We start from the raw sequence: 24,755 nt of genomic DNA, 5'->3' as shown, positions 1-24,755 counted from the left end.
CTGTCTGGGACCCTGAATGGTGGTGAGGGAGGAAGTGTAAGGGCATGTGTATCACTTGTTCCGCTTACACGGATAAGTGCCAGGAGGGAGATCAGTGGGGAGGGATGGGGGGGACGAATGGACAAGGGAGTCGCATAGGGAGCGATCCCTGCGGAAAGCAGAGGGGGGGGGAGGGAAAGATGTGTTTAGTGGTGGGATCCCGTTGGAGGTGGCGGAAGTTACGGAGAATAATATGTTGGACCCGGAGGCTGGTGGGGTGGTAGGTGAGGACCAGGGGAACCCTATTCCTAGTGAGGTGGCGGGAGGATGGAGTGAGAACAGATGTACGTGAAATGGGGGAGATGCGTTTGAGAGCAGAGTTGATAGTGGAGGAAGGGAAGCCCCTTTCTTTAAAAAAGGGGAACATCTCCCTCGTCCTGGAATGAAAAGCCTCATCCTGAGAGCAGATACGGCGGAGATGGAGGAATTGCGAGAAGGGGATGGCGTTTTTGCAAGAGACAGGGTGAGAAGAGGAATAGTCCAGATAGCTGTGAGAGTCAGTAGGCTTATAGTAGACATCAGTGGATAAGCTGTCTCCAGAGACAGAGACGGAAAGATCTAGAAAGGGAAGGGAGGTGTCAGAAGTGGACCAGGTAAACTTGAGGGCAGGGTGAAAGTTGGAGGCAAAGTTAATAAAGTCAACGAGCTCAGCATGCGTGCAGGAAGCAGTGCTTCTCCCCTCTCCCTCCCACTTTCAAATCTCTTACTAACTCTTCCTTCAGTTAGTCCTGACGAAGGGTCTCGGCCTGAAACGTCGTCTGTACCTCTTCCTAGAGATGCTGCCTGGCCTGCTGAGTTCACCAGCAACTTTGATGTGTGTTGCTTGAATTTCCAGCATCTGCAGAATTCCTGTTGTTTATGAAACACTGGTTAGGTTGCATTTAGAGTATTGTGTGTAGATCTGGTCACCACACTACAAGAAGGACTGTGGTCGAACTGGAGAGAGGTAAAGGAGATTCACCGGGATGTTGCCTAGATTAAAGTACTTTAGTTATGGGGCATATTAGATAGGCTGAGCTCGTTTTCCCTGGAATAAAGGAGGCTGAGGGGTGAAAATTACAACATGCACCAAAAAAGAAGACAGTTAGAATCTCTTTTCCCTTGCAGAGATTTCAAAAATGTGAGGCAATAGGTTTGTTGAGAGGAAGTTGTTATAAAGAAGATCTGAGGAGAAAGATTTTAACACAGGGTGGTTGATATCTAGAACACATTGCCAGAGATGGTAGTGGATACAATCTCCGCATTTAAGAGGTATTTAGACAGGTTCTTAAATAAGCAAGGCATGGAAAGATACAGACTTGTAGGGTAGTATAATTGGTGACAGATGACACATAGTCTTCATAATAGACATTGTTCTACATAATTCACAAACTCAGTAATTAAATTGATGTGTTCACTTTAAAAGACGTCTGATGTAATGATGTCAGTGTAAGGTGACTGATTTTGGTTTACTCATAATGGAAGTAAAGGCTACAGCTTTTGTCAAACACAAAACAACTCTCACATGTTTTATTCATAAAATCCTACAGGCCTAATGGAGGTAAATGAGATGGATGCAGATGGACGTGGTGGTCAAAGGGCCACCCCATATTATTTATTATTTAATCATTTTTATAATTACAAATAATTAGAAAGTATTATTTATTAGACATTGTGCTCTCAAAGACTTACTTCACATGAATTTAAATGATATCACTTACTGGTGTCAAGAATGGACAGTCATCTGACTTGCAAAGCTTTGTTACACAGTGCAAGAATACTGGAGACATCTTCTGGTTCTTATGTTTCACAAAACGAAAAACTTCAAATGAGAATCTGCCCATCTGACTCCTACCATTTTCTATAACTGTAGTCTGCGGATCCTTGGTACAGCTATTCTCAATGAAAAAAATTGAAGTTAGCGTTGGTGATAAACTTGGCTTAAATTTGAAATGAATTACATTACTGTATTATTCATCACTCTTGTGATAAGTGAATGAATTATCTGAGAACTTATTGAAGATCCAGAAAAAAATACACTCCTTTAATTTTCCACATGTAAATAGAGAGGTACCCATATTTGGGAATATCCTTTATTGAACCAGTCAAATTATGCTGGTCTAAAATTCCTGAGAATGAAGCTACAATAAAAACTCTGTTGTGGAGATTAGCTGAAATTATCCTTAGCAATGGACTGCCATTAAATCCATTTCTAGTAAGATCATCATTGGTTTGAGTGACATAGCAGGCTATCTCTTTGCAAATTCCACTTCAAGTATATGTTTAATTATGTTTGTTATGATCTTCCTTTAATACAAGATGGAAAATTGGAGATAACCTGAAGGTGTGCAAAAATCCATGACTAAGTGTGTAAATTTGTGAATCTGCTGATGGATTTTGTCAGTTACTAATCACACCCTGGATCTAGTTGTGGCTTTTCCTCGATAATAAATATACCACTTCGGAAAACATTGGGCGGGTTGACCTGCCAGGGGAGCCGCAGTGACCGGGTCTCTGCCACTGCGTCTGGCATCGTGGAATTCACCCTGCAGTCTGATGAATGAGTGCAGTTGCTATTACTAAGAGTATGGTGCTTGCAAAGCTGAAAGGTCCGAAGGTAGATAAGTCACCCCAGCGTTCTGAAAGAGGAAGAAATTGTGGAGGTATTAGTAATGATCTTTCAAGAATCAGTATATTCTGACATGGTTCTGGAGGACTGAGAAAATTGCAAATGTCACTCCACTCTTCAAGAAGGGAGGGAGGTAGAAGAAAGGAAATTATAGGCCAATTCGTCCGACCTCAGTGGTTGAGAAGATATTGGAGTCGATGAGAAGTCAGGGTTCTTGGAATCTCATGATAAAACAGCCCAAAGTCAGCATGGTTTCTTTAAGGGGAAACCTTCCTGACAAATCTGTTGGAATTTTTTGGAGGAATTAACAGGCAGGGTAGGCAAAGGGAAATCAGTGGATGTTGTGTCATTGGATTTTCAGAAAGTGTACAACAAGTTGCCACACACAAGGCTGCTTAACAAAGTAAGAGCCCAAGATTTTATATGAAAGATATTAGCATGGATAGAAGATTGGCTAACTGGCAGGAGGCAAACAGTGGGAATAAAGGGGGCCTTTTCTGCACAGTTGCTGGTGTCTAGTGGCGTTCTGCAGGGTCATCTTTGGGACAACCTATTTTTACATTATGTCTCAATGATTTGGATGATGGAATTGTTGTCTTTGTGGCCAAGTTTGTGGATGATACAAAGATAGGTGGAGTGACAGGTAGTGTTGAGGAAACGGAGGCTGCAGCAGACTTAGATATTAGGAGAATGGGCAAAGAAGTGGCAGATGGAATACAGTTTCGGGAATTGTATGGTTGTGCACTTTGGTAGAAGGAACAAAAGTGTAAGCTATTTACTAATTGGGCAGAAAATTAAAAAATCCAAGGTGCAAAGGGACTTATGAGTCCTCAAGCAGGATCCCCTAAAGGTTAATTTGCAGGTTGAATCAGTGGAGTGGAAGATCAAATACAATGTTAGCATTCTTTTCACGAGGACTAGAATATAAAAGCAAGAATGGAATGCTGAGGCTTTATGAGGCCTCACCTGGAGTATTGAGAGCAATTATAGGCCTATTACCTAAGGAAGGATGTGCTGATATGGGAGATGGTTCAGAGAAGGATCATGAGAATGATACTGGGATTCTAGGATATTGTATGAGGAGTAGTTGATAGCTCTTGGCCTGTACTCATTGGAATTTATTGGAATGAGGGTGGAATCTCATTGAAATCTGTCAAATATTGAAAGGCCTTGATAGATTGGATGTGGAGAAGATGTTTCCTATAGTGGGGAAGTCTAGGGCCAGAGGGTGCAACCTCAGAATAGAGGGACATCCATTTAGAACAGAAATGAGGAGGAATTTCTTAAGCCAGAGTGGTAAATCTGTGGAATTCATTGCCATAGGTGGCTCATTGGGCGTAATTAAGATGGATATTGATAGGTTCTTGATTAGTCAGGGGGTGAAAGCTTACGGGGAGAGGGCAGAAGAATGGGGCTGAGAGGTAAAGTGGATCAGACATGATCCAGACTTGATCATGTCTGGTTGGGCTAGAGGAGGTCAAAATTTTCCCAAATAGGAGTGTTCATATATATTTTAATGAAATGTGATTCTGGATTAGATTGGGACTTCTGAATTTGATTTTAGGTTGGTTACAAATAGAATGGTTTGTTGGCCTCCATGAATAGTCATAGAATTCCGAGAGGTAGTAGTGAAAGCATAGTAATGAATAGATAAGATTGACTTAGAGAGATGAACGCATGAATAGGAACATACAGAGCAGCAGGCAGCTAGATGGAGGTAAAGAGAGTCAGACAAAAATACAACCATAGAGATCTGGTAGTGAAATAGATTGTTAGCAAGAGGGATGGATGGGCATACAGATTACATTTCCAGTGGAGCTACAATGAGAGAATTTGTTAGTATGTAGGGCTACAATGCATACAACTCTGGTTCTTACCTGCATTTATCAGATTTTTCAAACAATGTTAACACCTCAGACAGTTGAGAAAATTTGGTATGGGCCTCCAAATCTTAAGAACTGTCTACAGGGGCACAATTGAGAGCTTCCTGACTGGCTGCATCACTGCCTGGTATGGGAACTGTACCTCCCTTAATTGCAGGACTCTGCAGAGAGTGGTGTGGACAGCCCAGCGCATCTGAAGTTGTGAACTTCCCATAATTCAGGACACTTACAAGGACAGGTGTGTATAAAGGGCCTGTAGGATCATTAGGGAGCCGAATCACCCCAACCGCAAACTGTTCCAGCTGCTACCATCCAGGAAACGGTACCGCACCATAAAGGCCAGGACCAACAGGTTCCGAGACAGCTTCTTCCACCAGGCCATCAGACTGATTAAATCACGCTGATCTGAGTGTATTTTATGTTACATTGACTGATCTATTCATTATTAATTATTATAAATTACTATGATTACACATTGCACATTTAGACTGAGACAGCGTAAAAATCTTTACTCCTCACGTTTGTGAAGGATGTAAGAAATACAGTCAATTCAATTCAATTCAGAAGTCATGGTGGACTGCAGATAATTTCTACAATTGAGTAAAGATGGAGACCGTATTTCTACCCCGATCAGTAAGGGCCTCACCTTTGTCCCCTTGCACCCACTAAAAATTCCAGCATCTGCAGATTTTCTGTTTGTGATTTCCACCCCAATTCCTAGTTTCTTTTGTAGAATCAGATTAAAAGGCACTCAGTTTGCCAGATAGTTCATGGACTCTGAATTTGAAAAGTCTGATTCTGTTTTAGATGGATTAAATAAATCATTTCAGCATTGACAATTTGACAAAGCTAGGGAGCAACAAGAATCTGTGCTTTGACCTCAACAATTTATGATTTTTAAAGTTAACATGATTTATTGTCACATTCACCGATGTGCAGAAGAAATCTTGTCCTGCATAGTGTCCACATGGATCAATCCATTACAATAGTGAATTGAAGTAGTGCAAGGTAGAATAACAACAGAGTGTAAGATGAAGTTTTACTGTGTAAAGAAAATGCAGTGCAGATGGACGCAAGGTGTGAGGTCAGTAGGAGGTAGTTTGTGAGGTCAAGGGTCCATTTTATTGAACTAGGATTAGAAGCTGTCCTTGAGCTCTGTGTATGTGCTTTCAGCCTTTTGTAACTTCTGCCCGGTGTGAGGGTGGGAGAAGAGAGAATGTCTGGAGTGGGTGGGATCTTTGATCATGCTGTCTGCCTTAATGAGTCAGCCGGAAGTGCAGACAGAGCCCACAGATGGGAAGCCAGTTTCCATAAACACTAAGGAGTCTGTAGATGCTGGAAATACAGAGCAACACAAAGAATGCTAGAGGAACTCAGCAGGTCAAGCAGCACCTGTGGAAATGAATAAACAGTCAATGTTTTGGGTCAAGACCCTTCATCAGGACTGGAAAAGAAGGCGGGAGGTTCCAGAATAAGAAGGTGGGGGTGTGGGGAGGGGAAGGAGTACATACAAGAAGGTGTTAAATGAAGTCAGGTGGGTGAGGGAGTGAGGGAGAGGGGATGAAGTAAGCTGGGTGGTGATAGCTTGTAAAGGTAATGGGCTGGAGAAGAAGGAACCTGATCGGAGAGGAGAGTGGACCATGGGAGAAATAGGAGGTGGAGGGACACCGCAGAAGGTGATAGGCAGGTGAGGAGAAGAAGTAAGAAAGGGGCCAGAATGGGGCAATGAAGGAGGAAGAGGAAGAGAAAGAAATTACCAGAAGTTAGAGAAATCAATGGTCATGCCATCAGGTTGCAGAATACTTAGACTGAATACAACTCGTTGCTCCTCCAACCTGAGAGTGGCCTCATCATGGCAGTAGAGGAGACCATGGACCGACATATTAGACTGGGAATGGGGATTGAACTTAAAATGGTTGGCCACCAGGATATCCTGATTTCCCTTTTTTTTAGTTCCGTCATATCTACTGCATCATTTCCCAGAATGAGGCTTTCCTTTCCAGGACATCAGAGATGCCCGCCTCTTTAAAGAGTGGGGTATTCCCTTCATCCACCATTGATTCTGCCCTCATCTGCATCTCCTCCATTCCCTGGATATCCATGTTCAACCCATTTTCCCACCGCCATAACAAGGATAGGGTTCCTCTTGTCTTCGCCTACCACCCCATGAGCCTCTGCATCTAACACAATTCATCACAACTTCTGCCATCTCCAACAGGTCCTTACCACCGAGCACATCTTTACCTCCCTCCCTATCTCAGCTTTCTGCAGAGATCGCTCCTTCTGTGACTCCCTTGTCCATTCATCCCTCCCCTCTAATCTCCCTTCTTGCACTTACCCTGTAAGTGGAGGCAGTGCTACACTTCCCCACTTATGTACTGCCTCACCTCCATTCAGGGCGCCAAACACACTTTGCAGCTGAGGCAACACTTCACCTGCAAATTAGGGTCGTCTACTGTATCCGGTGTTCCCAATGTGGTCTGCTGTGCACTGGTGATACCTGACATCGATTGGGGTACCACTTTTTCCAGCACCTTGGCTCCATCCACAAAAAACAGGGTTTCCAGGTGGCTGACCATTTCAATTGAAATCCCCATTCTGACATGTTGGTTCATGACCTCCTCTTCTGACACAATGAGACCACTTTCGGGTTGGAGGAACAGAACCTTCTATTCTGTCTAGGTAGCCTCCAACCTGATGCCAGGAACATCGATTTTTCCATCCCTCTTTCCTCTTCTTAATTTCCCTGCTCTGGATCTCCCCTCTTAGCACTTCTCCTCACCTGCCTATCACTTCCCCTTGGTGCCTTTCCACTTTCCCTTTCTCTCAAGGTCCACCCTCCTCTCCAGATTCCTCTTTCTACAGTATTTCACCTTTTCGAACTATCGGCTACCAGATCCTTAAATCATCTCCTTTTTCCCGCCCACTTCACCCATCAGCTTCGAGGTTTTACCACTTCTCTCCACCTTCTTATTCTGGCATCTTCCCCCTTGCTTTCCAGTCCTGATCAGGGATCTTGGCACGAAACGTTGACTGTTCATTCATTTCGATAGATGCTGCCTAACAGGCTGGGTTCCATGATGTGTTGAGCTGTGCACACAGATATCTGCAACTTCATGTGGTCACGGGCAGAGCAGTTGCCATAGCAAGCCATGGTGTGCCTGGAAAGGATGCTTTCTGGGGTGCATCAATAACAATTCATGCGGAGGCGGGGTGGCAAAAGGGACATACCAAACTTCTTTAGCCTTGAGGAAGTAAAGGCACTGAAGAGCTTTCTTAGCCAAGGTGTCAACATAGTTTGACTAGGTTGTTCACTCCTAGGAACTTAAATCTCTCAACCCTTTCCACCTCAGCAGCATGTGCACTGCCCCTCCTTCCTGAAGTCAATGGCCAGCTCTTGTTTTGCTGACATTGAAGGAAAGGTTGTAAACTCGCATCACTAGGCGCTCGCTCTCTCTCTCTCTCACTCTCTCTCTCTCCCCCCCCCCCACCCCAGTTATACACAGATTTATTATTTGAGATAAAATCTACCATGGTGGCATCATCTGCGAGCTTCTATACGGAAGTAGAGCAGAATTTGGCCACATAGTCGTGAGTGTACAGAACATAGAGCAGGAGGCTGAGGTTGCAACCTTGTGGATGCCAGCGTTGAGAATAACTGTGGAGGAGGTGTTGATGCCCGTTCCTGCTGATTGTGGTCTCTTGGTTTGGACGTCATGGATTCAGTTGCAAAAGGAAGTATAGCATCCTAGTTTGAGAAATAAATTCGCTTGGAATTTAGTACTGAAGGTCAATAAATAACAGTCTAACGTTGACGTCTTTACTGTCCAGATGCTCCAGAGCTGATTGTAGGGCTAGGGATATGGCATCCACTTCAGCAGGAGGCCAATTGCAATGAATTAAGGAGACTGAATTTGTCTGGGGGACTAAAGTTAATCTGTCTAATTGATCTACATCAATGACTTAGGTGAGCATAATGAATTCAAATTTGCTGATGCCAATATAAAAGGTGGGATATTTAGGTCAGTAATTAACAGCTCTTATTAAAATGGGAGTTGGAAAGTAAGTGTGTTAAGCTTGCTGTAATTAAGTATACGTGCCTTCAGTGAGACTCTGAGATACAGTGTGCACTTTTGGTCTTCCCCCCACCCCCCACAAGGATCAATATTTTTACCTGAAAGTGAGTGAAGAGATAGCAAATAAGGAGAAATGGAGAAATCAGTCCATATTCTTCAGAGTTCATAGCTTAGTTTTGTGATTTTATTGAAATCTACAGTATATTGTTTAGATGTTTTAACAAGTTCAATTTTCCTTGGCTGAAGTTTCTAAAATGGAAGGACCATAATCACACAATGAGAGCTATGTGGCTGATGGAGGCTGGGCCATCCAGACAGGAAAATGAGTCAAAAGGAGAACTGTGGATGTTCTGCCATGTTGAAGCCTTGGACTGAGATCTTTTGCTAAGGTGGAAAACTATGCACCACTTGAAGTGGATGTGGTAGAAGAACTGAATGTTGAAGTAAGTCCACTCCTGCTTCTATTTCGTATATTCTTATTTTCTATTGTAAAAACACAGAACAATGCCACAATGAATTGCAATTAAACACTGCTCTTTTACCATAACCTTTCAAATCAATTTCTACTGAATTTATTTTTATGTTCTTTCAGGCACGACACGCATAATCAATACTTACTATAGATAAATATATTCTCATATCTTTCCTGTTTTATTTTTTTGAATCACCTTGCACCTGTATCCTCAGTTTACTACTCTGCTAATGCAAAAACACTCACACCTTACTCTACAAGAACCATTAACCATAAAGTTTCCCTGCTCTCTGGAGAACAGTCTCTCCACCCACAGATCTTAAAATAAGAAAACCACTCACCTGAAGAAAAGATCATATCTATGTTCATCGTTTGGATTACCGGAAGGAGTAGTGTAACAATAATCCATGAAGACATGCCATCTGTACAGGGAACATGATATTTTTTATCCGGAAATACTTATCACACAAAAAAAACGAAGTTAAGGTTTAATATTAAGTTGTTACCTGCCATCAAGATTTGTAGCTTTCACAGCTGCATACACCTTGGTTTTTAAGGGCAATCCCACAGGTGGTATCACTAGAGGGAGGTTGTAGGCTGAATCCTGGAGAAATGACAAGGTTGTGGCAAATTCTCAGCACTTTATTTGCTGAATAAATAGATTCCTTCTCTTTCTATTGTGTAATTCATTGCTCTGGGTATAGGAATGTGCAAGAAGCCAGTAACAAATTCTAACATTTTTTTCCCATTATGCCCACAAATAATGCCTGCTTCCTGCTATTAGCAAAGTGCTGCATAGGGATTGTAACATGTGATGCACAGAAGTCAAGTGGGAGGTTGCAATTTGTGTCATTCCCTTGGTGGTGATAATTTGATGCAAACAAAACAATAGAATAGTCCTTTCCTTTCTAGAGGAAATCTGAGAGGTAATCATGGAGTAAATGTGTTCGCGGAAGAGAGAAGGGTGGAAGTGTTAGTGGTGGGGGAGCACCAAGGGAGGAAGCGGTTGCTGTGGAGGGTGGATTACACAAGAATATCATGCTACACAGTACAATTTCTTGGGTACAGCTCTAAAAATCAAACAAAATCAAACATCAGAATACATTTCAAATTGATTTCTGGGCTAATGCCTCCACAGACCAGACTCCCTTTTTCTCCTTATCCATAAGTCAATAGCACTGGATCCCCTATGTCCCATGATGCACTTATTGGCTCTCCTGATACCCAAATAGTGTAGATACCAACCAAAATGATCAAAAATGAACAGTGATCCATGCATAATTTTGATGTGATTCATTTAGCTTTCATTTAATATCTAAATTTTTTTCTCTACCACATCTGAAATTTTGTATGATACCTTATATTCATGATCTGTTGATGGTAATCATGTTCTACCTCAAATTAATCTAAGCACGCAAGAATGTCTTTGTTACAGTGAAATCTCTGCATTTTTTTCTTTGTATTTCTCTATGCAATTCAGATTTAAGTATTTACCCAATCTTCCTACAATTATTCTTTGACTCTACCCAACTTCTCAACCTCAATGAATTTCTGTTCTTCTTACCTTGGCCCCTTTCAAAAACAATCATATGATTCCACTTACTCTTATCAAACATTTCCGTATACCTCAGTCTCCATTCCTTTGACCTCCTAACTTGTTGTTAATTTTCAATCCTGCCTTATGTGAACAGCCTGCTTTGACCTACTCTGAGCCCTTCTAATTGTATGGACCATGGTCCCTCCAACCCTTTAGCTTCTCCCCTACCTCGTGCATTTTGCAGGGCTCTGGATGTCCCAGTACTGGATTTTCTATGGATTACAAGATCACAAGAGAGGAGCAGAAGTAGGCCATTCGGCCCATCGAGTCTGCTCCACCACTCCACCATGAGCTAAACTATTCTCCCATCTAGTTCCAATTTCTGGCTTTTCCCCCATATCCCTTGATACCCTGACTAATTAGATACCTATTAATCTCCTCCTTAAACACCCTCAATGATCGGGCCTCCACAGCCGCATGTGGCAAAGAATTCCATAAATCCACGACCCTCTGGCTAAAAAAATTTCTCCTCATCTCTGTTTTAAATGGGTACCTTCTAATTCTAAGATTGTGGCCTCTTGTCCTGGACTCACCCACCAAGGGAAACAACCTTTCCACATCTACTCTGTCCAACCCTTTCAACGTTTGAAATGTTTCTATGAGATCCCCTCTCATTCTTCTATACTCTAATGAATACAGTGCAAGAGCCGACAAACATTCCTCATATGTTAGCCCCTGCATTCCAGGAATCACCCTCGTAAATCTTTTCTGAACTCTCTCCAACATCAGAACATCCCTTCTGAGATAGGGGGCCCAAAACTGCACACATTATTCCAAATGAGCTCTCACCAATGCCCCATAGAGCCTCATCAACACCTCCTTACTCTTATACACTATTCCTCTTGAAATGAATGCCAACATAACATTCGCTTTCCTTACTGCCGATCCAACCTGGTGGTTAACCTTTAGGGTATCCTGCACGAGAACCCCCAAGTCCCTTTGCACTTTCGATTTTTGAATTTTCTCCCCATCTAAATAATAATCTGCCCAATTATTTCTTCTTCCAAAATGTACAACTGTACATTTCTCAACATTGTATCTCATCTGCCATTTCTTTGCCCACTCTCCTAAACTGACCAAGTCTCTCTGCAACCTTTCCGTTTCTTCACCACTTCCTGCTCCTCCACCTATCTTGGTGTCATCCGCAAATTTAGCAACAAAACCATTTACTCCATAATCTAAATCATCGATATACATTGTAAAAAGAAGTGGCCCCAACACCGACCCCTGCGGAACACCACTAGTAACCGGCAACCAATCAGAATAGGATCCCTTTATTCCCACCCTTTGCTTTCTGCCTATCAGCCAATGCTCCACCAATTCCAATATCTTTCCAGTAATTCCATGGGCTCTCATCTTATTAAGCAGCCTCTTATGTGGCACCTTATCAAACGCCTTTTGAAAATCCAAATACACATACCCAGCCTCTCCCTTGTCAATCTTATTTGAGATTACCTCAAAAAATTCCAATAGGTTGGTGAAGCAGGATCTTCCCTTCATGAAACCATGCTGGCTTCAGCCTATCTTGTCATGCACCTTGAGGTATTTCATAACCTCGTCCTTGAGGATCGACTCCAATAACTTTCCAACTAGCAATGTCAGACTAATAGGTCTGTAATTTTCTTTTTGCTGACTCCCTCCTTTCTTAAACAGTGGAACTACATTTGCGACCTTCCAGTCCTCCGGAACCATGCCAGAGTCTATTGATTCCTGGAAGATCATTTCCAATGCCTCCACAATCTCCAAAGCCACCTCCTTCAGAACCCATGGGTGCACCTCATTCGGTCCGGGAGACTTATCTATTTTTAGTCCATTTAGCTTCCCAAGCACCTTCTCTCTAGTAATTTTGACTGTACCTAATTCTATTCCCTGAGACCTCTGGCTATCAGGTATGTTGCTAATGTCTTCCACTGTGAAGACTGATGCAAAATACTCATTTAGTTCCTCTGCCATCTCCTTGTTACCCATTATAATTTCTCCAGCGTCATTTTCAATCAGTCCTATATCTACCCGTGTCACACTTTTACTCTTCATATATTTAAAAAAACTATTAGTATCCTTTTTAATGTTAATTGCCAACTTACTCTCATAATTCATCTTTTCTTTCCTAATGACTTTCTTAGTTTCCTTCTGTAAGTTTTTAAGAGTCGTCCAGTCCTCAGTTTTCCCACTAATTTTTGCTTCCTTAAAACGCCGTCTCTTTTGCTTTTATTTTAGCCTTAACCTCTCTCGTTAGCCACATTTGTGCCATTTTTCCATTCATGATTTTCTTTTCTCTTGGAATATATTTTTCCTGCACTTTCCTTATTTCTTGTAGGAATTTCGTCGAATTCCGCTCTATTATCCCTCCATCTAGCTTACTTTTCCAATCTACTTGGGCCAGTTCCTTTCTCATACCACTGTAATTTCCTTTGTTCCACTGAAATATCGATACACCTGATACCAGCTTCTCCTTTTCAAATTTGAAACTGAACTCAATCAGATTAGATGTCTGGTCAGATCTCTAACTTAGTCTTAACAGTCTAATCCTTTCGACTTTCTATTTCTTCTGCTTGGTTCCTGATTCTGGACCTATTCCTGGCAGTCCCGAGCAGCCTTTCCACATAGTTCTTAATACAGGCTATTATAGTGGTTGCATAAAGGGAAAATGGAAAACAGATACATGAGTAGAGGGACAGAGCCATTGAGAATTTGGAGTACATACAGGAATATTGGTGTGGGGAAAGGAGTAAGACAGAGAAAAAGAGCAAATTGAGAATAAAAGCCCAAAGATTTGTTGTGTGGGACCTAGAGCAAAGGTGACATAGGTGTACAGATTTTATCCAGTATTAGTTACTGAGATGAACAGATTAAATACTATACTTTCCCAAAGATAGTGAGATCCTAATACACAGATGTCAGGTTATTTTCCAATAATGTACTAAACAGTGCTGATTTAATGAATTTATAGAAACTCAAAGTGTGAATTATGGGAGTACAATTGTGCCTCTTATCAGAGAGATATACAATAGGAAGTCACAATGAACATATAATTCACAATGCAATACTCCTTTAGTATTGTACTGGATCATAGATCAAATTACGGGGTAAGGCTGAAATGACATAATGTAAAATTCTATCCCAAGATAAATCGATATCTCATCATTTAGGGAATGTGCTCCTTTAAGTGTTTAAAGTTGATAATGTTTTGTCATCAGGTTTGGAGTTGGAATTGCTTTGGAATTGTTTGTCCTCAGCAATTTTACACATTTCACAATGAGTAGCCGCAAAACAAGAATCATGGCTCAATTGGCTATTGATACTACATCAATGAATAAATCTTATCTTAAAAAAAGATGCTGACAAACTTACATTGTACAGGAGTAAGCTCAAGGTACTGATAAATGTACCATTGCTGTCTTTCACTGATATCGCTGCAGATGATCTAAAAGTAACATTTTAGAAGTACTTTAAAACTGAGCAGGAATATTTGTCAAGTAGCAAACAGAAACATGCTGAAATATTTTTCCCTTTAAAATTTAAACCTACGAAGCCAGTTGAGTGTTGTTGATAAGATATTCCAGAGGATAGCTACAGCTGTACTTGTACAGCAGGCCTGGCAGGTAACTAATAATGGTTGGTGGGTCAGGAGTGTCAATATAACCTGAAATGTTCCCAAATTGCACCATTGAAATATTGCCTAATGCATTAACTCCTTGAGCAGCAGATACCTATAAAAGAAAAAGACAAATTTTTACTTATTTTAAAACTCAAAATAGAGGCACATGTAATCTAGGGAATACACTTCATTAAGAGGAGAAGCTGAAAGAGCGAGATGATGTTGGCTTACCTGTCACAGACTGCAATAACATTTATTTTGTGTTGAAGCCATGATTTGATTCAAAAGGAGATGGCACAATGATAAATTAGCAATGGATCTAGCCACAATGAGGCTGCTTAACAAGATAAGAGCCTGCAGTATCGAGGAAAGATACTGGCATGGCAGGAAGCAAAGATTGACAATAAAGGGGGTGTTTTCTGGTTGGCTGACAGAGACTAGCAATATTCTACAGACATCAGTATCACAGCTGCTTTTTTCTGTTAAATGTCAATGATCTGGATGAGGAAATTAACGGTTTTTAGCCAGGATTGTGGATGATACAAAGATATAAAGGCAGGGGTGCAGGTTGTGTTGAGGAAGCAGGAGGTCTGCAGAAGGTCTACACAGATTAGGAGAATGGACAAAAATGTGACAAATGGAATACAGTGTAGGGAGGAGTATAGCCATGCACTTTGGTAGAAGAAATAAAGGCATAGACTGTTTTACAACTGAGGAGCAAATTCAGAAATCGGGAAGCGTAAGGGGACCTGGGAATACTAGTGCAGGATTCACTAAGGTTAACTTGCAGTTTGAGTCTGAAGTAAGAAAGGCAAAATAATTGTGAGCATTCATTTTGAGAGGACTAGAAAGTACAAGCAAGATTCTACATAAATGTTAAGGCTCTACAAGGTATTGGTCAGACAGCACTTGGAGTATTGTGAGAAGTTTTAGGCCCCAGATCCAAGAAAGGATATGCTGACAGTAGAGATGATCTGGAAGGGGTTCACAAGCATGTTCCCAGGAATGAAAGGGTCAACATATGAAGAGTGTTTGATGGCTCAGGGTCTGTATCTGAGTTTAGAAGAATGGGATGAGGGGGTAAATCATTGAAACCTATCAAATATTGAAAGTCCTAGATAAAGTGGACATAGGGAGGATATTTCCAATAGTGGGAGAGTCAAGGAACCTCAATACAAGGATATCCCTTTAGAACAGAGATGAGGAGGAATTTCTTTAGCCAGAGGGCGATGAATCTGTGGAATTCATTGCCACAGACAGTGGTGGGGATCAGGTCCTTGGGTTTCTTTAAACCAGAGGTTGATAGGTTCTTGATTAGTAGGGAGTACATGGTTATGGGAAGAAGGCAACAGAATAGGTTTGAGAGGGATAATAAATTAGTTATGATTGAATGCAGAGCAGACTCGATGGGTAGAATGGTCTAATTCTGTTCCTATCTCTCATGGTCTTGCAGTCTTATTAACTTGTTCTCAAACCCCATATAGATTGTGGCCATTGTTAAGATCGTAAGATATAGGAATAGAGTGAGGCCATTTGGCCCATTGAGTAAGCTCCAACATTTCATCATGGCTGATCCATTTTCCCTCTCAGCCCCAATCTTCTGCCTTCTCACCATATCCCTTCATGCCTTGACCAGTCACGGATCTATCAACCTCTGCTTTAAATATACATAAAAACTTGGCCTCCACGCATGCCTGTGGCAAAGAATTCCTCAGATTCACTGCTCTCTGGCTAAAAAAATGTTGCCTCATTTCTGTTCTAAAGGACACCCCTCTATTCTGAGAATGTGTTCTCTGGCCATAGGAAAACCCTTTCCACATCCACTATCAAGGCTTTTTACCATTCGATAGGTTTTAATGAAGTCACCCCTCATTCCTCTGAATTCCAGTGAATACAGGCCCATAGCCATCAAATACTCTTCATATGACAAACTACTCAATCCTGGAATCATCTTTGTGAACCTCCTTTGAACCCTCTCGTGAAGCCTCACCAGTGCTTTATAAAGCCTCAATATTACATCCTTGCTTTTGTATTCTAGTCCTTTTGAAATGAATGCTAACATTGCATTTGCCTTCCTCACTACTGACTCAACTTGCAAATTAACCTTTAGGGAATCTTGCACAAGGACTAGCAAGGCCCTTTGCACTTCAGATTTTTGAATATTCTCGCTACTTAGAAAATAGTCTACCATTTTATCTCTTCTACCAAAGTGCATGACCATACACTTCCCAACACTATATTCCATCTGTTATTTCTGTGCCCATCCTCCTCATCTGTCTAAGTCCTGCTGAAGCCTCTACTTCCTCAAAACTACCTGCCCCTCCACCCATCTTCATATTGTTCTGCAACTTTGCAACCAAGCTATCCAAGTCATTGACATACAGTGTAAAAATAAGTGGTCACTGTGGAACATTACTAGTCAATGGCAGTGAACTAGAAAAGGCTTCCTTTATTCCCATTTGTTGCCTCCTGCCGATCAATCACTGCTTTATCTCTACTAGTATCTTTCCTGTAATACCATGGCCTCAACTTGTCAAGCAGCCTCAGGTGTGGCATCTTGTCAAAGGTCTTCTGAAAATCCAAGTACACAGCATCCACTGATTCTCCTTTGTCTATCCTGCTTGTTATTTCTTGAAAGAAATCCAACAGATTCGTCAGGCAAGATTTTCCCTTGCGGAAGCCATGCTGACTATGGCATATTTTTGTCATGTTTCTCCAAGTACTCCAAAACCACATCCTTAACAATCGACTCCAACATTTTCCCAACCACTGAGGTCCTCCTAGCTAGCTTATATTTCCGTTCTTCTGCCTCTCTCTCTTCTTGAAGAGTGGAGTGACATTTGCAATTTTCCAGTCTTCTGGAACCGTTCCAGAATCTAATAATTCTTGAAAGATCATTACCAATGCCTCCACGATCTCTTCAGCCACCTCTTTCAGAACCCTGGGGTGTACACCATCTGGTCCAGGTGATTTATGTAACTTCTGACCTTAGTTTGCCAAGACCCTTCTCTCTAGTCATGGCAACTACACACTTCTAATCTCTCACACCTTTGAACTTCTTAATGACTTTTTTAGTTGTCTTCTGTTGGTTTTTAAAAGCTTCCCAATCTCTAACCAGAGAAAGCAGGATCTCCCAGTGGCCACACATTTTAATTCCACATCCCATTCCCATTCTGACATGTCTATCCACGGCCTCCTCTACTGTAAAGATGAAGCCACACTCAGGTTGGAGGAACAACACCTTATATTCCGTCTGGGTAGCCTCCAACCTGATGGCATGAACATTGACTTCTCTAACTTCCGCTAAGGCCCCACCTCCCCCTCGTACCCCATCTGTTACTCTTTTTTATGCACACATTCTTTCTCTCACTCTCCTTTTTCTCCCTCTGTCCCTCTGAATATACCTCTTGCCCATCCTCTGGGTCACCCCCCCCCGTCTTTCTTCCCGGACCTCCTGTCCCATGATCCTCTCGTATCCCCTTCTGCCTATCACCTGTCCAGCTCTCGGCTCCATCCCTCCCCCTCCTGTCTTCTCCTATCATTTTGGATCTCCCCCTCCCCCTCCAGCTTTCAAATCCCTTACTCACTCTTCCTTCAGTTAGTCCTGACGAAGGGTCTCGGCCTGAAACGTCGACTGCGCCTCTTCCTATAGATGCTGCTTGGCCTGCTGCGTTCACCAGCAACTTTGATGTGTGTTGCTCTAACTTCCCACTCATTTTTGCTTTATTATATGCCCTCTACAGCTTTTATCTTGGCTTTGACTTCCCTTGTTGGCCATGCTTGTGTCATCTTGCCTTTATAATACTTCTTCCTCTTTAGAATGTAAATATCCTGTGATTTCCAAATCGGTTCCAGGCATTCCAGCCATTGCTGCTCTGCCATCATTCCTGCCAGTGTTCTTTTCCAATCAATATTGGCGAACTCCTCTCTGATTCCTCTGAAATTCCTTTTATTTCACTGTAATAATGATACATTTGACTTTAGCATTCCTTCTCAAATTGTAGGGTGAATTCAATCATATTAGGATTGCTTTATCTTAAGCTCTCCAATCAATTTGGGTTCATCACGCAACATCCAATCCAGAACAGATTTTCCCCTAATAGGTTCAACCATCAGCTGCTCAAAAAAGCTATCTCGTAGGCATTCTAGAAATTCCCGCCCTTGTGACCCAGCACTGACCTGATTTTCCTAATCCACCCCATACCGAAATCCCCCATGACTATTGTAATATTGCCCTTTTGAGATGCATTTTCTATCTCCCATTGTAATTTGTAGACCATATCTTTACACTGTTTGAATGTCTGTATACAACTCCTCTCAGGGTCTTTTTACCCTTGCATTTCCTTTTATCCACAATGATTCAACATCTTCCAATCCTATGTCACCCCTTTCTAATGATTTGATTTCACTTTTTATAAACAGAGCCATGCCACCCCCTCTGCCTTCCTGCCTGTCCTTTTGGTACAATGTGTATCCTTGGAAGCTAAGCTCCCAGTTAGAATCTTCTTTCAGCCACGATTCAGTGATGTCTATAACATCATACCTGCCGATCTGTAACTATGCATCTGCCTTATTTCGTATACTGTGCACATTCAAATATAACAACTTTAGTCCTGTATTCATTCTTTTTGATTTTGTCCACCTTTTATATTGCAACTTATCCTGTTGACTCTAATTCTGCCCTATCATCAGTCTTTCTTTTGGAGTCTCACTACACACTGCCTCTGTTTGTAAACCAACTACCTCATCCTCAGCACTTGGGTTCAGGTGTAACCTACCCTTTTGTAAGGGACCCAGCTTCCTCAGAAGGGTTCCCAATGATCTATAAATCTGAACTCCTTACCCCCTGCACCATTTCCTCAGCTACGCTTTCACTTGCCAAGACACACTATTCTGACCTGCACTGGTGTGTGGCATAGGCAGCAATCCAGAGATTACTACTCTGGAGGTCCTGTTTTTCAGCTTTCTACGTGCTCCCTAAAATCTGCCTTCCAGACGTCCTCACTTTGTCTACTTCCGTCATTGGTGCCAATACGTACCAAGACTTCTGGATGCTCATCCTTCCCTTTGAAAATGGCATAGACCCAATCCAAGATATCTGGCACCTGGGAGGCAACATACCATCCGGGTGTCTATCGCACCCACAGAATCTCATCTTTGTTCCTCTGAATATGGAATCTCCAATCAACACTGCAGTCATTTTCTCCTCTCTGCTCTTCCGAGCCACAGCACCATACCTAATGCCAGAGAGCTGGTCACTGTGGCTCCTCCCGGTAGACCGCCCCCCTCAACAGTGTGCAAAACAATGTACTTACTATGGAGGGGAACAGCCACAGGTATAATCTGCATTGGCTGTGCATTTCCCTTCCTTCTCTCAGTAACATGTTACCCAGTTCAATCCCTTCCGACCTATGTTCGTGACACTTCTCACGCTCTTAAACTTTTCAATGATTTTAAGTTCCCTGGCCCCCACCGCTTTATTTTCACCATGGATGTCCAGTCCCTATATACTTCCATCCCCCATCAGGAAGGTCTCAAAGCTCTACGCTTCTTTTTGGATTCCAGACCTAATCAGTTCCCCTCTACCACCACTCTGCTCCGTCTAGCAGAATTAGTCCTTACTCTTAATAATTTCTCCTTTTGCTCCTCCCATTTCCTCCAAACTAAAGGTGTAGCTATGGGCACCCGTATGGGTCCTAGCTATGCCTGCCTTTTTGTTGGGTTTGTGGAACAATCTATGTTCCGTGCCTATTCTGGTATCTGTCCCCCACTTTTCCTTCGCTACATCGACGACTGCATTGGCGCTGCTTCCTGCACGCATGCAGAACTCGTTGACTTTATTAACTTTGCCTCCAACTTTCACCCAGCCCTCAAGTTTACCTGGTCCATTTCCGACACCTCCCTCCCCTTTCTAGATCTTTCTGTCTCTGTCTCTGGAGACAGCTTATCCACTGATGTCTACTATAAGCCTACTGACTCTCACAGCTATCTGGACTATTCCTCTTCTCACCCTGTCTCTTGCAAAAACGCCATCCCCTCCTCGCAATTCCTCCGTCTCCGCCGCATCTGCTCTCAGGATGAGGCTTTTCATTCTAGGACGAGGGAGATGTCTTCATTTTTTAAAGAAAGGGGCTTCCCTTCCTCCACTATCAACTCTGCTCTTAAACGCATCTCCCCCATTTCACGTACATCTGCTCTCACTCCATCCTCCCACCACCCCACTAGGAATAGGGTTCCCCTGGTCCTCACCTACCACCCCACCAGCCTCCGGGTCCAACATATTATTCTCCGTAACTTCCGCCACCTCCAACGGGATCCCACCACTAAGCATATCTTTCCCTCCCCCCCTCTCTCTGCATTCCGCAGGGATCGCTCCCTACACAACTCCCTTGTCCATTCGTCCTCCCCATCCCTCCCCACTGATCTCCCTCCTGGCACTTATCCGTGTAAGCGGAACAAGTGCTACACATGCCCTTACACTTCCTCCCTTACCACCATTCAGGGCCCCAAACAGTCCTTCCAGGTGAGGCATCACTTCACCTGTGAGTCGACTGGGGTGATATACTGCGTCCGGTGCTCCCGATGTGGCCTTTTATATATTGGTGAGACCCGACGCAGACTGGGAGACCGCTTTGCTGAACATCTACGCTCTGTCCGCCAGAGAAAGCAGGATCTCCCAGTGGCCACACATTTTAATTCCACATCCCATTCCCATTCTGACATGTCTATCCACGGCCTCCTCTACTGTAAAGATGAAGCCACACTCAGGTTGGAGGAACAACACCTTATATTCCGTATGGGTAGCCTCCAACCTGATGGCATGAACATTGACTTCTCTAACTTCCGCTAGGCCCCACCTCCCCCTCGTACCCCATCTGTTACTCTTTTTTATGCACACATTCTTTCTCTCACTCTCCTTTCTCTCCCTCTGTCCCTCTGAATATACCTCTTGCCCATCCTCTGGGTCACCCCCACCCCCCATCTTTCTTCCCGGACCTCCTGTCCCATGATCCTCTCGTATCCCCTTCTGCCTATCACCTGTCCAGCTCTCGGCTCCATCCCTCCCCCTCCTGTCTTCTCCTATCATTTTGCATCTCCCCCTCCCCCTCCAGCTTTCAAATCCCTTACTCACTCTTCCTTCAGTTAGTCCTGACGAAGGGTCTCGGCCTGAAACGTCGACTGCACCTCTTCCTATAGATGCTGCCTGGCCTGCTGCGTTCACCAGCGACTTTGATGTGTGTTACCCAGTAACATTCATTAGGTCAACTTTTCAATGTATTGGTATATATTAATGAATGAGCCAAATACCTCCTTAACTATTCCTTTGGGAAGTTGTTCTCTCAAGAGTGGTTTAGTAGTTCAGTCTTTGAAACTGAATGAGATGTACTAATTTACTACCTCATCTTGTATGCCAATGACTGAACCTTCTTGACAGACCTCTCCTGTGGGACCATATCAAAAGCCTTGCTAAAGTCCATGTAGAGAACATCTACTGACTTGCCTTCATCAGCTCTCCTGGTAACTTCCTCGAAAAGCTCCAGAAAATTGGTTAGACATGACCTCCTATACAGAAATCAATGTTGACTATCGCTAATCATTTCCTGTCTATTCAAATACTTATATATCCAGTCTCTTGGAATACCTTCTAATAACTTTCCCACTACTGATGTCAGACTCACCAGCCTATTATTTCCTATCTGTTCTTATTCTTGGAGCATTTCTTTAACAGTTAGATATGTGGGGTGGTGGGTTAGTTGGTCATTGTCCCAAGTGTTTGACTGAATGGTGTAATATGGAGAGACTTGATTAGTGGAGGAGTGGTATAAATCAGTGCTTGATAGTTGGTACTGACTCAGTTGGCTAAAAGGCCTGTTCCTGGGCAGGGCAGTATCTCTTTATGACTTGTTCACCTTCTGACACCTTCTGTCCTTGAGAGAATTTCTGTGCAGTTCCAGATTCAGCACTGGTGCTATTTGACATTTTCTCCAGTTTTTGAGAGTAAATGAACTGCATCTTTGAAATGAAACTTCAAAGTCCTGGCAGAGAACAAACCCCATTAATTTTGAGTGACATTTCTGACATGCTATATATCTAGATTGAGGCCCTTTTTCATGGGATTATCTCTGGAAAACATAGGATGCTTAAATAGATGACAAATAAATAATTATTTTTAGCATTTCAATGTTAATAAGCAATTTAGGAATGATCAGTCTATAACAAATCATAAACAAAAACAAGAGTAAATCTTACCACTAAGTTATTTCCACAGACTTCTAATGTACTGAGGTTGATGGTAAAAATAACAACTGTGGGAAAGGTACTGTTATTAATAAAACCCCTGCAATGCGCGTTGCCATGTCTACCATTTAATGCTAAGTCTGTTTCTGAATAGCCAGAGAACAGTACTGGACAAAAATTGATCTTGATTGTTATGGTCTGCACTCCACAGAAGACAAGGATATCCTTTTCACCTGTCAGAAAAAAAAATATTCAATGAATTCAAATACGTTATAATCAGAGAAGTTCAGAATATCGGCTGAGTTTGAACATCACTCTTTCACCCCACTGAAGCTTAATTTCCTTTTGTTGACATCGACTGTTACTTACCTGTGACACATAGAAATTATATCAGCCAGGGTAATCTATTGAAGTGGTTAGATGGTAAGCATCTTTTTTAACTCCAGTGATCAAATGAACTTTGTAATACAGACCCATTTATATCCCTCAGTGATGCATAAGGATCAATGATAAATTTCAAAATGTTTCAAATCCATTATGTGGATAAGTCAAAAAATGGTAATTGGATTTGATACAGATAAAGGCAAGGTTATTTGATTTGAAGCATAAAATATGAAAAATGTAAATGCAATGTGATTCCTGGAAAGGCTGAGGCTCTGCCCTAATCTGTCTGCAATGTTCAGTCTAAATGAAGACGTTGTCAGCATTATTAATTGTGGGAAGCTTGCCTCTTGTTGTTAAGAATCGGTAACATAATAAATATTGCAGAAATAATTGTCAGAATGTAATTTCTGTGTTCTGTTTCAATGCTTTAATGAGTTTATTAAAAATAAATAACCAGGGAAATATTTTAGCCATATTCCTAATGTATACAAATCAAAAGCGATTTTTTTCTTGGGTGTTGGTATAAAGTTCGTGAATATTTAACTAAGTAAAATCAAGTCATTGTTGATGGCTGTGCAGCTGATTGCAGAGTATTCTGCTCACAAATGACCTGCTGATAATAGTTCAGAGTATTATCAGAGCGTGACACACCAGGCTTTGCAAATTGATATAAAATAGTTGTAAGTGATCAGGTAGCATTTCAGATTTCATATTTTTGGTAAAGTGAGAGAGATGATAACCCTTCTGCTGGCAGATAATTATGATTCTGATTATAATCAGTCCTTTTGCATTGCTGTACAAAGAGACCATCTATCACACTAATCTCAGGAGAAAGGCTGAGAGGCTGGAGTCAGAGGTGGGGGATGGTGATAGGGATGGATGGGGGGCAAGGAGCTAATAAACAGACCCACAATTCAACCGGTCACAAGTGAGCAACTGAAGGTCTAAAAGATGACAACATCTACCATCCTGAAATCAGAGTGATCTAAATTCACAGCTTGCTTCTTGGGGAAGATTGTTGAATAAAATTAGAAAACCTATTACTCTGAGAACAGTATTTTCAAGTAAAAGACAAAACACTTTTGAATCACTGTTTGGCATTAAAAGAGTTAAATATTTCAAATGCATTTTATTTAATCTTACCAGGGAATCTGCTGTGCAGATTGGCATCACAGTTGTAGCCATTGAACTGTGTATCCACTGAACTTATCCTAATAGCTAATAGCAGCAGGATACAGAGCTGTTCCATTGCAAGGCTGTTGGAAAGAAGTGGAAAAGACATGCAAGTGTCGCAGAATTTATAGCGAAAAAGAAATTCCACTTCTGTGGTGCTGCTCTCGATATAATTTGTTATGATTAAAACAAGGCAAGATGTACTGTGTTCATTTACAAGGTGTTTCCAAATCTTACTGATCTTGTCCTACAAAACTAAAAATTTCACAGATTGGTACATTGTTCCTTCATTGGACAAACTAATTGCATCCTAATTTAGAATAATTTCAGTTTGTGCTCAACTGAACTTTCCTAACTCGAAGACAGTAAGACAGGTGCAGAATTAGGCCATTCAGCATATCAAGTGTTCTCCACCATTCCATCATGATGATTTATTATCCCTCTCAATCCCATTCTACTGCTTTTGCCTCATAACCTTTGACAACCTCACTAAACAAGAACCCAACAAACTCTGCTTTAAGTATATCCAATGACTTCCCCCCCCCCCCCACCACACACAGCTGTCTGTGGAAATAAATTCCACAGATTCACCAATTTAGGAAAAAGGAATTCTTCCTCATTCCTCATCTCTGTTCTAAAGGGATGTCCTTCTGCTCAGTGGCTGTTCCCTCTATAGCACTAGCTATT

General features: G+C 42.1%; 1 protein-coding gene across 1 annotated transcript in view; it reads right to left on the bottom strand.

The window, feature by feature from the left end:
• zpld1a (zona pellucida-like domain containing 1a) overlaps positions 1-24,755 on the bottom strand; it is a 51,005-nt gene that overhangs the window by 12,946 nt on the left and 13,304 nt on the right. Inside the window, exons 2-8 of the mRNA XM_063050177.1 lie at positions 24,039-24,151; positions 22,524-22,744; positions 14,204-14,385; positions 14,027-14,099; positions 9,585-9,682; positions 9,420-9,500; positions 1,740-1,911 (exon numbers count right to left, since the gene is read on the bottom strand). Coding sequence (XP_062906247.1) covers positions 1,740-1,911; positions 9,420-9,500; positions 9,585-9,682; positions 14,027-14,099; positions 14,204-14,385; positions 22,524-22,744; positions 24,039-24,144 — 933 coding nt within the window. The 5' untranslated portion in view covers positions 24,145-24,151. The remainder of the gene's footprint in view (positions 1-1,739; positions 1,912-9,419; positions 9,501-9,584; positions 9,683-14,026; positions 14,100-14,203; positions 14,386-22,523; positions 22,745-24,038; positions 24,152-24,755) is intronic.

The sequence above is a fragment of the Mobula hypostoma genome, chromosome 6, assembly GCF_963921235.1.
Source record: "Mobula hypostoma chromosome 6, sMobHyp1.1, whole genome shotgun sequence".
In the NCBI taxonomy this organism is placed as follows: domain Eukaryota; kingdom Metazoa; phylum Chordata; class Chondrichthyes; order Myliobatiformes; family Myliobatidae; genus Mobula; species Mobula hypostoma.
This window is presented reverse-complemented; position numbering and strand designations above follow the sequence as displayed.